We start from the raw sequence: 16402 nt of genomic DNA, 5'->3' as shown, positions 1-16402 counted from the left end.
CCTTCAGTTGAAGTAGCTTGTATAATGAAAGTTTACAGTGACAGAGTGACATCACTGACCAAATACGCTGTTTTCTTTTTCTGTTTCTTTTTTTTTTAACTGGCATATTCCTCAAACCACAGCATTCAGATGTTTCCAAAAACAAACAAACATCTGAAAAGCTCCACCCATGTGTACACGCAATTGTAGGCAGTGCCTTCAGAGTGTTTACAGTATTGCAATTTGATAAATTATCTGCAGATGTCAGACATGTTAACTGTTCTTTTAATATACAGCAGAGAGGGGTAAACAATGATTTATTTTATTTTATTAACCCAGTGTCAAGATGAACAAATTGAAAGCATGTAAATGCTTCGAAGAGTGACACCATGCGGTCTGAATTGGTATTGCTACAGTGCACTAAGCCATTCACATCAGCACGCTGGTATTCATTTCTCGGTTTCCTGATGTAAAACTGCAACAGCTTTAGTCATCCTTTAGTCCTCCAAAGACAGCTGTAGGGACAGACTTCTGCTCCAGTTGCACCTCTGCAATAAATAAAATAAAAAAAACATGCAAATGACCAGACTACCAAAGTTAGGCAACTGTTCCAAAACACACAACTGAAAATCATCAAAGTGCTGCTGAAGAAACAAAAAACAATTATGCCCCATCTGAACTAACCATCTGGTTCCCCATCCTCTGCATCCTCATCTTCATCATCATCAATGTCAATCTCATCTGGATTAGCTTGTTTAGCCAGTTCAGCGAGTTCACTGCGAGAGGTGTCGCTCCTGTACAATCCAAACAAGTCAAATGATGTAAACGGCACAATCGAAACTTTATTTTAAACAAGGGCAGATCCTTTGAATAAGCCTTTGAGCCAGCTTTATGTACCACACCGCCTGCATGCTCTGATTGCTCAGTGTGACCTGCCTCAGACAAGGGCGCAGTGCATACCTGACGAAAAGGATCTTGTCTTTAGGTTTGGGTTTGTCCTGTTCTGCCTCTGCGGCGAGCTGTTGAGCCTTCTGCTCCAGCATCTTCATATCATCCACTCCGCTCTGCCCAGGAGCAAGATCTGACACTAAAACAGCCACACAAGCAATTTCAAAAGAGATTAACCGTACAAGGAAGAATTTATATGCAGTTACATAACCTCGTTTTGTGGATGAATCCAGCACCTATTTGCTTATCGTTCTCACCTGTGGTAAGAGAATACCTTTCACATGCAAATATAGATTGTGAATGTAGAAAATAACTCTCCAGCTCAGTTTTAATATAGTGTATATTACAGAAAGGCTGCACTGCATACAACAGTAGTTCAAGTTCCCTGTCCGCACAATATCAGACAAAAGAAAAGCCTTTTCAAGATTTCGATGTAATAACTGATGAATCACGCACATTTATTATAAACAATCCATTTCCGGTTAGCTTTAACAAATGAAACGTACCTGTTCCGCTAGCATTGGTGGTAGCCTTGAGCATCTGAGAGGACATGAAGTTGACTTGTGTGTTGTATGTGGCCTGCACACTGCGTTTAATCCGCAGCATCTCACGGATTGTGTCCTCATTACCGTGGCGTATCTCAAACTCCTTCCAGGTTTGCCAGAAATGAGCGGTCAACTGATCAAGAGATGCCAAGTCAGTCGACATACAGGACACACACAATATGAGCAAAGTAATATAGGGCGGTACGGTGAGATTTACCCTCGGGTCACAGATCTGAGAGCAATAAGAGTAGATGGCTCTCGCTCGGTCAATCTCCCCAAGTTTGCTCTCCATGTCAGCGAAGCGCAGACACATGTCTCTGGCGTGCTCATCTGGCAGGACCTGCACCAAACCCAATTAACTCATTATAGTACATCGCATATAGGAAATACACTCCCTGATGTTTTTGAATGAGAGACAGCTAAGTGGATTACCTCAATGGCTTTCTGATAGATGGCTCTTGTGTGAGTGACTCCATAAATCTCTGCGGCCCTCTTGATGTAGATGTTGAACATCTGATGTCGTTCCTCTGGCTCTACAGCTCCAGTGGCTCTCTCATACACAGCCATGGCATGTCGCGCCAGACCGTACTCCTCTTCCAGCTTAGCATACAGCAAGTAGATCGCTGTTAAATAACACAAATTAAATCAGGACCTGGGTTCCAGGCATTTGCTCTTAATCTTAAATGAATGCAGCTGAGCATGAAATCTTCATGTTTTCTGGAATTTTTACTTTTGGAGTATTTAGGCGGACACCTATCCAGCGCTTGCTCAAACAGATCTCGCGCTCTCTCCAGCTTTTTTCCTCCATAACGGTCAATGAACTTGGTGAGGTACGTGTTCCAGATGTCATGGACATTAGGCCACTTGAAAAGGGCAATGCCACGCTCGTACGCCTTCAATCAAAATTCAGATTTATTTACAAATAGGCAGATGTTAGAGCGAAAAGAAGTAATTTAACCAAAATGGACAAAACAGACAATACAAGGTTATGTAAAAATCCCATACCTTGAAACTATCCTCAAAGTAGGTGTGTTCTTCAAGAAACATGGCATAGTTAATGATGATCTGAGGTGTGGCGATCCGGAGATCAATAATGCGATCGTACACTGCCTTTGTGGACTGACAAAAGCAACAGCAATATTAACACACAAAACAGCAAGAACCTGCATACATTCCCCCTCAATGAAGAGAAAACGACAAAGCAACAAACCTGGAATGTGCCGAGACTCTCTTCCAAGTCTGCAAGCATGGACCACACTTTCAGCGACTTGTATACTCGATTCTGCACTGGTTCTGAAGAATCGAAATACTCTGCTTTTCTCGCTGGAATCGCTGTTGCTTTCTGAAAAGAAAAGGACTGTCAACATCTGGAAAATTTTTGATGACATGATCTCGTTTCATATTGTGCGCTTTGCCGGGCTGTGGGACACAGGACAGAAAGGCTATCCCTACAACTTGTTAATTCGTTCCTACGACTTATTAATAGGGGTGTGCATTGGCACTGCCCTCACGATTCGATTCGATTACGATTCACCATGTAACGATTCGATTCAATTCGATTCTACGATGCATTGCGATGCATCAAAATTCTACTGCACACAAGGCAAATTTTTTATCAGTCATGAGGCAATACAAGCAGATATTAAACAACAGATTTTATTGGCTGCTATGTGTCTCCTGTATCTTTGACATAAAAGTTATTAAATTAAATTAAATTAAATTAAATGTAATAAAATAAAATAAAATGTAATTAAATCAAATGTAATTAAATCAAATTAAATGGTACAGGGTATTGGATATGGCATTTTCATACCTGAAAATGAAAACAATCAAAATCACTGCTTTCAGTGCTTTTTTTTTTACACACAGTAAAACAGCAGCTCTAAGACAGGGCACTTCCTGAATTCCTGTGCAAATATTAAAATAATAAGTAACACTATTTTAACAACAACCACCCAGGAATAAAAATATTCAGTGCAACAACACACAGTAACCACTTATTACTGTGAAACTTTTTTCCAAGTAGTTAAGTAAAGTGCAAACTATTCTCAACAAAACAGCAGCTTAGCAGCTATATGACAATGACAATTATATATGCCTGCCCCCTGATCCTACCATCACATCAGCTGCATACAATCGGTAGCTTATACCGGGGCTCAATTGTTTTAAGCATGTGGCGAAACCCCACATTTTCTACCACAGAATAGGGTCGTAGATCCTTCGCTATAAAACATGCCACCGATCGTGTGATCCTCTTTGCTCTCTCGGAGTTGTGTGGCAATGTTGACACTAGCGACTCGTCAATTCTTGGCTGGGATGTGTCGACTTTTTGTGTTGCTGTTGAAGCTACCTCAGGATACCAACGATCAACATGGTTCGTGAAGTTAGTTGTATTGCCAACGTGCTTAATTTTAGTGTGGCAGATTTTACACACTGCGCAAGACTTGTCTAGTTTCCCATTCACTTCATAAAATCCGAAATGTGCTTTCCAAGCTTGAGGCACGTTTTTAATAATCCATCTATCATGGTCATCTCCCTCCGCCTCAGCCATCTTGCTTGTTGTTGTTGTTGTTGTTATTCTCCCGGAACCGGAAGTATTTAAACTTCACAACTTTGTCCGCCAGAAAATAAACAGTGACATAATCGATTATGGCACTTTGCCGCATCGATGCTGAATCGTTCATGCCCCGCATCGCGATGCATTGCCGAATCGATTATTGTTGACACCCCTACTTATTAATTTGTGGCAACTGTCCATGTTTCATTAATTTTGTTCCCTAAATAACCCATGATTTAACTGAAATAAGGGAACAAATTAATAAATCAAACAAATTCTTCATGAAATATTTCCCTTCCCATGTTTACCACATACAGTAAGAGATGCGATTAAAAGTGAAAGAATCAGATAAATATTCAAAATTAGGGGGTTAGACTGTGAAGATTTAGGAAAAGAAACAATGCGTAAATGTTATTGAATTTGTAGAAATTCGTGACCAAATGGCAAACCAGAACAAGACACATAAATGAAGGCTATAATTCGAACGGCATCCAGAGGCACAAAACGTTTTCCCAGAGCATTCAGTGATGTCACTAAACGGTGACGCCATCGCTCAAAAGTTTCTGCATGGACCTCACAAGGGTACATGTTCTCAAGCCCTGGGACAAAATGGGACGCTTTAAGGAAAATGTATAGCCTATATAAGTATTAGGCCTAACATAAAAATAACAATTTGTTTTAATAAATGTATTTAAAAAATATGAGAAATATATCTGCCTAAAGTTCACAGAAAGAACAAATCATCTCTATATAAATATTAAATGAATAAACTATAAAATAGATAACATTATGTCGACGATACTTAAATCACACTGTGCTTCCTAAAGCAGTTGTGGTAATGTATAGTAGTCTCTTACTCTTAGTATACGCAAAGCTTGGTCATAATTCTCATGTCTCAGCTCCATCTCTCCATATTCACACCACACTGCCGCAAGATCATCCACCTGTTTGTAGTTCACCTTTGTGGCCTTCTCAAAGATAGTCCGAGCCTGGAAGTTCAAGTGAAATAGTTAACCACCAGTTTAACCAACAAATTATCCACAAAGCTGCAAGTACACAGGAAGTATCGTACATCATCCAGCTGTTCATTATCCTCATAGAACCTGGCGAAGGACACCCAGAGCGTGTGAGGTCTTCCTGTGGCTTTAATAGGATCTATCGTTTGCACAGCTTCTGTGTACGTGTTGATGATCTACAGGAAAAGCAGAATAAGATGTGTTAATCACACACGGAAGTTAATGTCAATCGATATAAAGATGTAAATGATCTTTCCAACCTGTCGTGGTTGGCCCTCATAGAGCTTGACTCTCTTGTGCCACTCGTGAACATTGTGAGGGTTCTGACGCAGCAGCACGCTGTTTAGTAAAAGCGGTCGTCTAGTTATCAGCAACTCAAAACGGGCCAATCGCAACTCCAAGTCAATGTCACCTAGAGTGGGGAAATCAGGATTACTGGAAGACCAACATCAAGGATTAAATGCTACAAGGTCTTCTGAAGAGAAGATCTCTCACCTTCTTCATCTTGTCCCAGTTCAGACGTGGTCTCCATCTTGGCAGCAATCATGCTCTCCTCAAACTGCGCATAGCTGTCAAAAACCTGGGTGAAGTCTCGCACAGTGACTACGGTTAGGATGGCCTCCTCGTATACATCTCGAGCCTTGAAAAACACAAGATAATGGGGTCAATTTGTGCATGAGCAGGGTTAGTGTATACAGAGATTTCTTATATTTGTAGTTTCACCTTCTCAAAGTGTCCACTGCGGATGTAGTAATCAGCCAGAGAGCACCAGAGTTTGCCAAGCTGGTCAGTAAAGCGAGTGAGACCTCCTCGGATAATCGCTCCCACGTTCAGTGAAGTCACCTTGTCTGGGTTTTGTGAGATGAGGTCACAGAGCTCGTGCCAGAGCTGTAATTTAATTTACAAGATAAAATATTTACATTCTGCACTGCATGTGAATATTTCACAAAACTAATGCAAATGGAAACAGAGAATAGGGTGGACATTAGTGGCATGAAGCCACTTTGATGCATAAGTCTTAGAATGACAATTCATTACAATGATTAGGCACATAAGCAATTATAATTCCTATAAAAATGACTAATGCATTAGATAATTTTTTTTCTAATCCAAAATACAATTCTTGACCTATTTTAAGGCACCAAATCCAGATATGCAACCTACATTTTTGACTTTTAACTAAAGCATGACTATGCCAGAAAAATACAATAAAATCTTGACCAATTTTAGAATGCATCATTTTGAATATGCATCGAGCTAGGAAACATAACTAAGATAAATCCATGTCAAATACACTACTTTACAAAAGTTTGGGGTCAGCAAGATTTTAGCTTTAATAGTGAGGGGTCAGTTTTTAAAGAAATTAACGCTTATATTCAGCAAAGCTGTATTAAACAAATAAAAAGTGAAAGCGAAGAAGTAGTAGTATATTTTTATTTAATGCCATGTTAGCATCTTTGGCTATTTTGTGACCATGAAGAAAAAGTTACAAAACATTTGTATTTTATACAAATGCTGTTCTGTTGAACTTTGTTCACCAAAGAATCCTGAAAAAACGTTTCACGGTTTCCATAAAAATATTAGGCAGAATTGTTTCAAAATTGAAAATAACAAATGTTTCTTGAGCACAAAAAGGATCATGTGACACTGAAAACTGGAGTAATGATTGCTTTACCATCAATAGAATAAATTATATTTTAAATTTATTCACCTAGAAAGCGGTTACTTTAGATTGTAGTAATATTTCTGTTTTTACTTTGTTGTTGATAAAAGAAATGCAGCCATGCATAAGAGACTACTTTCAAATATATTGAAAATTGTAACCAACCCCAAAAAAAAAAAAAACTGTAACTTGCTGACCTGATAATTGGACTTTCCCTCCTTCGAAACAAGGTTTTCGTCATTGACCACAGCCGCCAGCCGAAGCGCAGCTTCATCCAGACGTCCGACTGAACGCAGGTAATCAATGTATTCCTCTGCATTCTCAGGTGACAACTACAGAAAGGACAGAGGAAAATGAAGTGTATAGATAGCTTTAATAATTTACACCTTAAAGCACAGAGCTTTACACATATAGACAATCAAGTGTGGTTTTGGTTTCCAGCATAACATCCCACATTTACCTTTAAGTACCGGCGGTAAACACGAATAGCTGTTTCTGGGAGAGGCAAGTTCCGGGCAAAGCGGAGATACAGGGGCCAGATGCGAGGATGCTGGGTAATGGGTAGTGCTCTTAACGCCCTATCAAACGTCCGTCTGCTCCGTGTGATTTTGCATTGAGACACCATGAACTGACAGTAGTCGATCCACACCCTCGGCATCTGAGGAGACCATGAAAAAAAAAAACATTAAACCTTCAGTCTGCTGTATGTTGTCCTGCCGCTATACAAACGTGAAAATGGAAAAAACTTCAGCTTTACCTTATGCATGAACACAAGTGCTCTCTCGTGACAGTTGTTCACCTCCTCGTATGATGGATCTGTGACACATTTGCCTTTCACCTGTTTCCTTCTCTCTCTCAGGTAGTTGTACCACAACTTGTAACTGAGAAGTACATAAGAAGCAGATCTACTCAAGCACAGGGGTTTCATTATAAAAGAAAACAAGATAGTACACATACCTGCCAGGTAGCTCTTTCAAAGCTCTTTCATAGATCATATTGAGCACTGGTTTCTGAGCACTTTGTTTGTGCTCAATGTATCGCATCCAGCACTTGACTGAATACGGGTTCCTGATGATTTCTTCTTCATAAGGCAAATCATCATCTTCCTGCAAGATACACACAGCTCTATTAATTATATGAACAACGATGAACGCAAGCTGAATCATATCTGATCGATTAAAATGGTCATTTAATTTCAAATACGTTGTTAGTAACTGACTCAACATGTATGCTAACTACTGTTATCCATTCAGTCTATAATTAAATACGCTGTTAGTCAATGCAAACGACACAAGACTTCGTGTTTGACGGGGAATAAATCGCAGATGTTAGTCAATCAAATATTAAAACGTTACTTTTGTATTTTGCTATCGTGAACTCTCTGAGTTAGCAAGCTAATCACAAGCTAGCTAGGAAAATACACTTTTAAATGTCACAAAACTGACTTAGAAACAAAAATACATACGAATAAAACGTCTGCCTTTCCGTTACGTGTTGCCATTTTCCTTTGCCAGAGAAAATCCGCTTAATAGTTTTAAAAAGTCAGTGTTATTCTTGACAAAACAAAAACTTCCCAACGTGTTGGGAACGAACTGTACAAAAGCACCGCCTTTTCCGAGTGAGCTCGATTCCTATTGGCTGTAGCTTCATCTGACGTACAAAAGCCCCGCCTTTTCCGAGTGAACTCGATTCCTATTGGCTGTCGCTTCCTCTGACAGAGGCTTGAGGTTGTGTCAGCTTGTCCTCTAGGGGGAGTCTCCAGGATTTGGGCGTTTTTAATAGACGTCACTGGAGTGAACTTCATGTAGACTTTTCAGCGAAAAATGTTTTATTAGAGAAGTAAGTTAGCTGTAGCAAAATAGATGAAAAACAAGTGTGCCTAATTGTGTGTTGTATTTTAGTGTATTTTAAATCTAAAAAAGAATATTTTTAATAAACTAGCAGATATTTAATCGTAATATTTTACCCTATGAAAAGGGTTATATCATTAATTTACCGGTGTAGTTTAATTAAATACTATATTTAAAAAAATTGCATTAATTGCAAATTATGAAATAACTATTTTTGGAGTCTTTCTAATGTTTGTATTATCACAAGCCTTCAAAATGTTTTGAAACTTTCACAATCAATTTGATCACGCATGATTTTTAACATTTTACAAGTTAAAGAGCTCTGGTTTGGGGTTGTTTGTAAATGTAAAGATATTGAGAAGGTTCAGAGTGAGATAAAGCAGGGTGATTTACTGCAGGCGAAAGAGCTGGAAATCTACTTCTAGAGCAGAAAGAAAGACAGACAGAATGACAGTGGGTTATTCAGATGTGGGAATAAGTGCTTTATCAGTCATTATCAAGTTCCAGTCAAGATTTTACATGTTAAAGATGTAAACCTACAAGTAGGCATTTGTGATTTAATTAAGTTAATGAGATACTGCTGCTGAAAATCTTAATGAAGTTGTTAGTACTTTTGGAAACGTGTTTAATATTTAATGTTTAATGTCATGTACATTTGCAGAAGATCATTATCAGTAGCCTAATTAGCTGATTATTTATTTTACACAAAACATAAACAGCACAGGAAATACCAATTTTAGAAACAGACATAAAGCTTCACACAAATACAGATGTTTTTATTAAATTCACAAGAGATTATCAAACACAACAGAAACAGCACAAACCTATTTGATCATCCATCACAGCAGATTAAAAAAAAAAAAACTACATTTACACCTTCACTTAATACAGACACACAAATAAAATACATTTCAGTCAGTTTACACAAACCCTGAGCCATGAAATAAAACCATACAGAATACATTTCTAAACAGTGTGTTCATTTCCAGTGTGAGCATAGCTTATTTTAACTTGCTTATTAAAAACCTTTTTCTAAAAACCAACAAGTTTAGCTTATTTGTAAAACTGACATTCATCCAGGTGATGTGAAACCAGAATAAATAAACACATGTAGCGTCCTATCTTCTCTTTTCTTTACTTCCCTCTTTCTTCTCTTTCTTTCCACCACTCTTCCCTTTTCCTTTCTTAGCCTCCTTGTTCAGCTCTGCTCTGTCCCGTACATTATTCTGAGTGCTGTAGACTCTTTGGTTCAGAGAGATGTAGTCCTCATAGGGACCCATTGGACTAGCCGTGTTTCCTGGGTGAGGAGAAGAGGATCTCGAGTGTCCCTGCCTGGCAGGAGACCTGTGAGGAGACGCAGACCTGGAGCAATGCTGTCCGGGTGGGTTCACATTGAGAGAAAGCGGTCTGCCAGGTGTAGGACTGAGAGGAATAACTATAGCCTCTCCCTGTTGTCCGACTGTGAGGAAGATTTCAGGGTATGGACATGGCTGGTTATTTGGTCCATGCGTCTGAAAGAGACCCAAAAATAAACATTACACTTTAGACTTTGTACTGTTGATGCACTTGAATAATTTGTATTTTTGGCTAAAGCATGAGTATTTTTCCATAAGCTGAGTAAACTAAAAAAACTTCTGATTTATTTTACGGTGTAGGCATAAATGTTCAAGGATAAATCTGGAATAGGAAAACACTGTTTTGGTGCCCTAAGTTTGCTTTGAGCCGACCAGCTTCTATCGCTTGCTTAAAGCTGTTTAAAAAATGTTACCTAAGTGTACTTAAGTTTTACTTAAAGTACCCCTATTATGGGTAATAAAAGGTTCATATTTTGGTTTTGGGAGTCTCCAACAAGGTTGACATGCATGCAAGGTCAAAAAACACTTTCATTGTCTTATAAAATGCGTTTATTTTACCCTACTTGCTCAACGACTCCCAAACAATTTGTTTAATGATTAATTTTTCCAAACCCCTAAATTACATGACCCTAATCTGCAGTGATTGGTCTGATTGGTCTAATTTTAATTGCATTATGCCTGTGCCTTTTGTTTTTATATAAAAATTAAAGTCTTTTCTAAACAAATAGAAAAATTCACAGTGTCCTATAGAAGTTCATAGTGACCACATTGTCACGCTACAAATATGACAAAAAACGAATATGATTGTCTATGCATCTCTTGCACTATATTCAAGCCTTTTGAAGCCGTACGATAGCTTTGTGTGAGAATCAGACCATGATTTACATCATTAAATGAGTCTTCCCATCCACTGAGCTGTTCATTAAAAACATTGTTAAACCAGATCATTGAGTGAGTGAGTGAGTGAACTCATCAGGATAATGATAGTGACCATCATATGACTTTTGAGTAGTTTGGAAGTATGGAAATTATAATGATTTTGATTCTGTAAACAGTTTTTGTGGTCACCTACAGTACCTACCTGATGTGGAGGGAAGCACATGGAAATCTGAAATGATATCTGTAAAACAAAAGTGTGCTTCCAGTTAATTTCAACAACTTAATTGGAATTGTTAGAGATGAAAAGCAAAGACAGATGCAGTACATGCCACACCAAATCCCTCACCTGCGCAGACAGATCATCATGCAGTAATCTCTCGGGGGGATATGAGGCCGATCTGGGGGGAGGCCCAACAGGTGTGTCTGGTTCACTGACACTCAGAGTGGGAGAGGAAGATCTGGAACAAACTTTTTTTGGCGCAGCAGGTGATGCAGGGGTCAGGGTGATTTTAGGGGCTAATGTTTTATTGTTCTCTCTCTTGGTTCCAGGGCTGCAGTTCTGGATGCCTGGCAATGCGCTGAGTGTCACGCGCTGGTCATCCAGTCGTCTGCTCTGACAGTTGGCCACCAGTTTGAAAAACTGCTCAGGATCTTCCACTGCATGCAACAAGCCAGTACAGTGTGGATATACATTAGGATTGCAGCGATGCATTTTTTATAACGAGCAAGTCATTCATAATAAGGAGACTTGGTCACCTGTCTGACTAGTGTTTGGAGAGGAGGACGGCTTTTTAAAGGGTTCAAATGAGCACCGCTGGTCATCCATTCGCCGTTGCTGTGCATGATGCACCAGGGAAAAAAGCTGGTCCTGATCAATGCAATTTTGTATCTGATGCAGAAAAAGAAAACAATGTTCATTTCATTTACCGTATTTTCCGGACTATAAGTCACACTTTTTTTTCATAGTTTGGCTGGTCCTGCGACTTATAGTCAGGTGCGACTTATTTATCAAAATTAATTTGACATGAACCAAGAGAAATGAACCAATAGAAAACATTACCATCTCCAGCCGCAAGAGGGCGCTCTATGCTGCTCAGTGCTCCTGTAGTGTACACTGAAAACACAGAGCGCCCTCTCGCGGCTGTAGACGGTAATGTTTTCTCTTTGTTCTCAATAAATGCGATTTATAGTCCAGTGATACTTATATATGTTTTTTTCCTCATCATGAAGTATTTTTGGACTGATGCGACTTATACTCAGGTGCGATTTATAGTCCGAAAAATACGGTATATTTGGGGCTCAGCAGCATTCTACCTTCACAGGAACATAGTTTGGTTACCATATAAAAACTGTCTATGTTAACAGACAGCATGACGCAGACTTAACATGTTTTGTTTTATTTTATTTCTATTATTATTATTATTTTCTAAAGGGACCATGTAAAATTTGAACACAAATGTTTCCATTTCATGCATTCTACCAGATTAAGCAAAAAGGCAAATTTTCATCCCAACAGGCAACTAACATTATTCTGAATGAACTGTTGAATGCAGTCTGGATTGTGGCTGCTCACCTCGGAGGCAGGGCTGAATGTTTCCGATCTCTGGGCTGATTTAGGGGGTGAGCCTGATCCAGACAGGGATACGGGTTGAGATTGAGACTTCTTAGGGGGGGCAGGAGACCCCAGCTGGATATTGGGAGCATAGCATCGCTGATCATCTATCCGAGAGCCCTGCCAAAGAGACAATAATACAAGAGTGCATCGTTATCGCAGAGATGCTTTTAAATTAATGATGGTCTATCCAGGCTTCTGTTTCTGGGCATGTACCAATTATAGAAACAGGAGAGCGCTAGTAAATGTTGATTAACATCTTAAAATAAGCCCCTTTTTTGCTGGCCTATATTTGGGCTCTTGCCCTTGTTAAAGCTGTGCATTTGTCTCACAAATGTATCATTAATAATTTTCCTTGATTTTTTTTTTTTTTAATAAAACATGCTGCAAATTATTTGTAGAAACCAGGTTACGTTTTTTAGGATTCTTTGGTGAATAGAACAGAATTTTATTTAAAATAGAAATCTTCTATAACATTATACATGTCTTTACTCTCACTTTTGATCAGTATAATACATACTTGCTGAATAAAATAATACATTTATCTTTAAAAAAAAAATATATATATATATATATATATATACTGAGACCAAACGTGTGAAAGGGAACATACAGTATAATGCCTTTAAATGATGAAGGCAACATCTCAGCATACTCACCTGAATTCTGGAGACCATGCTGAAGAGGTGATCTGAATCCGCAGCAGTTATCCCACGAGGCGATGTGATCTCTGGCAGCTGGTTTAGCGTCGCCCGCTGGTCATCGAACCGTCGGCTTTGAGTGCTAGCAATGAGTTTAAAAAACTTCTCGACATCTTGATCTGGGTGTAGAGGAACAGAAACTGCACTGACTGGTTTGTCCTTTGATAAGTCATTACACATGACACACTTACCTGACTGGGTGTTCTCCATACGTCCAGGTGATAAAGGGTTAATTGAACAGCGTTGTTCATCCATACGTCTACTTTGTGCTTGACTAACTAGACACAACAGCTGATCCTGCTCACGCTGATGGATTCAGAACAAGAATAACAGGCATTTTGAGAAAAATATGGCTTAAGTATCCGAGGCTAGTGTAAATATAACATTCATACTCACTTGAAAACTTTCATAGTCCATTCTGTCCTTGTCTGATATAGGGTTGTATGAGGCTGATCTGGTCGTGAGAGTGTTGTAGGTGTCTGTATCAGCAGCAGTTGGAGGATTGTAGCTTGATCTTCTCATAGAGTCCTGGGCCCCGGGGGACAGGCTTGTTTTTGGAGGGTTGTGTTTCTTCAAACTCTACATGACAGGTAAAGAAGTTCACTCTCAAACCTTTCTTATAGATATACACTGATTTAAAAAAAAAACTAACCTTGCAGCATGCATTATATATTGTTTGGAAAACTTACATTAGCTTTGCTGACCAGGTTGCAAATCTGATAAAAGTTTGTCTTCAGTACACTTCCATCTTTCGGATCTTTGATGGTGAACGCCTCCATCCCTGGCAATGAGCTCAGTGCCACCCGCTGGTCGTCTAATCGCTGACTTTGACTCTTGACCAGGAACTGGAAAAAAGCATCTGGATCTGGTGCAGAACATGCAGAGAAAATACATTTAAGGGAAGATGTCAATGCAGCTGGTAGATTTTGAGATTTTGGACTATTTCGCTGTCACAACTAGTGGAAAGAGAACATCCAAAATACACGCTTGTTACATTACACTGTACTCATTTGCATCTGTAGATTTCAATTACAGCATGTATTTAAAATTAGTTTTCTCCTGCACTGAGCCAGAAATCTCCACTTCAGCAGCACTTAAATACAACATTTATTCCTGTGTGTGTATATATATATATATTTTTCTAAAACATGTTTTTCCCTCTAAATTATTAAGTGATAAATCCAAAGTCCCCTGTGTATAAACATTTTGCTCTAATATATGAAGAAAAAAAAAGAAAAAAATTTTTTTTTTGAATCTGGCTTTATCCAATGTTCAGATTTCTGTTCTGCAAATTTATGTAGATAAGTGCATATTTATTTAGAAAATACCTAATTTTCATATTGAAATATAATGCTTCAGAAAACATGTAATATACAAAAATGGTCTTTGATCAGATGTGTAAGTATGGGGAAATTTACCTTTTTTTTCATTTAGTCTTGCCTTAACAAATAAATAGCACTAATAAATAGTGTCGTTAAAGATGAGGGTGGAAGTAATTGAATTGGTGTTTTAATCCCAGTATCTGTTCTGACCTGAGCTGTAGCTGTCAGTTTGTTGCTCTGTTGTTGGACCCGAGAAACCGCGCTGTTCTTCATCTGTTCTTCCACGCTGAGCTTCACTAATCGGATAAAACATCTCGTCCTGCTCGACTGACACTCGCTGTCGAGACAAAAACATCCGATTCACTTTTAACAGACAGTAGGCGCGAAAACCTACATTTGAAATTAAATCTGAAATGTAAAGATAAAAGTATCAAATACCTCCATTTTGTCCGCCACAGACGTCATGTCCAATTCTACAATCTTCATCTGGATTTTCTTCTTATTAAAATGCAAATATCAGTGCATACTTCTTCAAAACGAGAATGAACATTTCTGTCATGCTGCGGTCCAGTAACGTACTTGTGCACAAACTTGTGAGCGAGCTTCTCTCTCGACTGAAGCGACGGATGGAGAGAGCTTTTAGAAGGTCTTAAGCTTTGAATATAACCCACCACAGCCATTAGGAAACATAGACGGGGGTCGTCTTTAATCCCAGATAAAACCAGTTAATCCTCTCCATCATAGCGCCAGGATCTTTTATCACGGGACAGTGACATCAATATCTCTCTGCAGCATCAGTCTGTGTTTGGGTTAATAACTCTATGGAACCGTTTAATGGATTTCTGAAAATCAGAAGACAATGGGCTTAAATATTATGATCGTGATGTACAGGGAGAGTGACATTTCAATCAAGAGCTGAGGTACAGGGAGTGCAGTTGCAAATAGTCTACAGACCTGGAACTTTTAAAAGACTGTGAAATTAAGTGCTTAATTTTTTTTTAAACAAAAATATGAATTGTTATTCATATTTTTGGGTGAAAGTATGAAAGCATCAGAAAACATACTATACTAGTATATAAATATAAACGTACTATAGCTACTAAACAGTATGAGCTGTTTGCATTAATATTCAACCCTTTTATACAGCTCCTCTAGGTACAGTTTCAAACAGGAAACATTACAAAATGTTAAATATACAAAACTGACTACATGAAATTAATTAAAAAAAAAATGCCAGAATGGGAACCCCCTGCAGACCAGCACATATCTAGACCATAAAGATGTCTTAAAGGGATAGTTCACCCAAAAATGAAAATTTTATGTTTATCTGCTTTACCCCCAGGGCATCCAAGATATCAGTCGAACAGTAGAACACAGACAAAGAGTTTGAACTCAAGCTGTTGCAGTCTGTCAGTCTTATAATGGAAGTGGAAAGGAATCACGGCTAAAACAATAAACAAAACAAAAAAACATACGCAAACAAAACCAAATGAAATCCTGCGGCTCGTGATGACACATTGATGTGTAAAGACACAAAACGATCGGAAGAGTAGTTACATAGTTTTTTTCTGATGCACTGCAATGCCTGAACTGTCCGAGCACCTCCTCAAAACACAGCCTACATATGAGGCGTCTTCTTTTTCTTCTTGCTTTATGGCGGATCGCTGTACCATTTGAGAGAATGGTGGCAGTAATGCACTTATGAGTCTGCAATCTGTTGTAAAGCAAGAAGAAGAAGAAGCCTCACTTGCAGGATGTGTTTTGAGAAGGCGCTCAGACAGTTCAGGCATTGCAGTGCATCAGACTCAGAGGTAAAAAAGTGATGTACTGTTCAGTTTCTTGCACAGGCCAATTGTTTTGTGTCTTTACACATCAGTGTGACATCACGAGCCGCAGGGTTTAATTTAGTTTTGTTTGTATGTGTTTTTTTTTTATTGTATGTTTTAGCCTTGATTCCCATCCACTTACATTTTAA

The 16402-nt window shown here is 38.7% G+C and overlaps 2 protein-coding genes across 3 annotated transcripts; both read right to left on the bottom strand.

Annotated features, from left to right (window-relative positions):
- Positions 1 to 285: 285 nt before the first annotated feature.
- LOC127952076 (pre-mRNA-splicing factor SYF1) lies at positions 286 to 8319 on the bottom strand. Its single transcript, XM_052550350.1, has 19 exons — positions 8174 to 8319; positions 7666 to 7814; positions 7466 to 7589; positions 7169 to 7366; positions 6906 to 7040; positions 5769 to 5933; positions 5541 to 5685; positions 5306 to 5457; positions 5102 to 5221; positions 4887 to 5018; positions 2683 to 2814; positions 2478 to 2591; positions 2203 to 2365; positions 1905 to 2095; positions 1690 to 1812; positions 1434 to 1605; positions 940 to 1066; positions 664 to 773; positions 286 to 527 (listed from the first exon to the last, which is right to left on the bottom strand). The coding sequence occupies exons 1-19, from the start codon at positions 8207 to 8209 to the stop codon at positions 466 to 468; spliced, it is 2550 nt and encodes an 849-aa protein (XP_052406310.1). The 5' UTR covers positions 8210 to 8319; the 3' UTR covers positions 286 to 465.
- A 1009-nt stretch (positions 8320 to 9328) lies between these two features.
- LOC127952078 (serine/arginine repetitive matrix protein 1) lies at positions 9329 to 15625 on the bottom strand. 2 transcript variants are annotated; one of them, XM_052550354.1, is made up of 11 exons: positions 14866 to 15624; positions 14638 to 14764; positions 13795 to 13970; positions 13502 to 13684; positions 13297 to 13411; positions 13064 to 13224; positions 12366 to 12524; positions 11549 to 11681; positions 11139 to 11449; positions 10995 to 11033; positions 9329 to 10069 (listed from the first exon to the last, which is right to left on the bottom strand). In XM_052550354.1, exons 1-11 carry the CDS (start codon positions 14911 to 14913, stop codon positions 9677 to 9679), a joined length of 1845 nt encoding a protein of 614 aa, XP_052406314.1. In that variant the 5' UTR covers positions 14914 to 15624; the 3' UTR covers positions 9329 to 9676. The 2 variants fall into 2 exon arrangements, with proteins under 2 accessions (XP_052406314.1, XP_052406313.1); XM_052550353.1 differs by having other exon boundaries at positions 13064 to 13411; positions 14866 to 15625.
- Between the last annotated feature and the right edge of the window lie 777 nt (positions 15626 to 16402).

Source organism: Carassius gibelio, chromosome B3, assembly GCF_023724105.1.
Source record: "Carassius gibelio isolate Cgi1373 ecotype wild population from Czech Republic chromosome B3, carGib1.2-hapl.c, whole genome shotgun sequence".
Lineage (NCBI taxonomy): Eukaryota > Metazoa > Chordata > Actinopteri > Cypriniformes > Cyprinidae > Carassius > Carassius gibelio.
The sequence above is the reverse complement of the archived record's forward strand: the minus strand, read 5'-3'. Positions and strand labels throughout refer to the sequence as shown.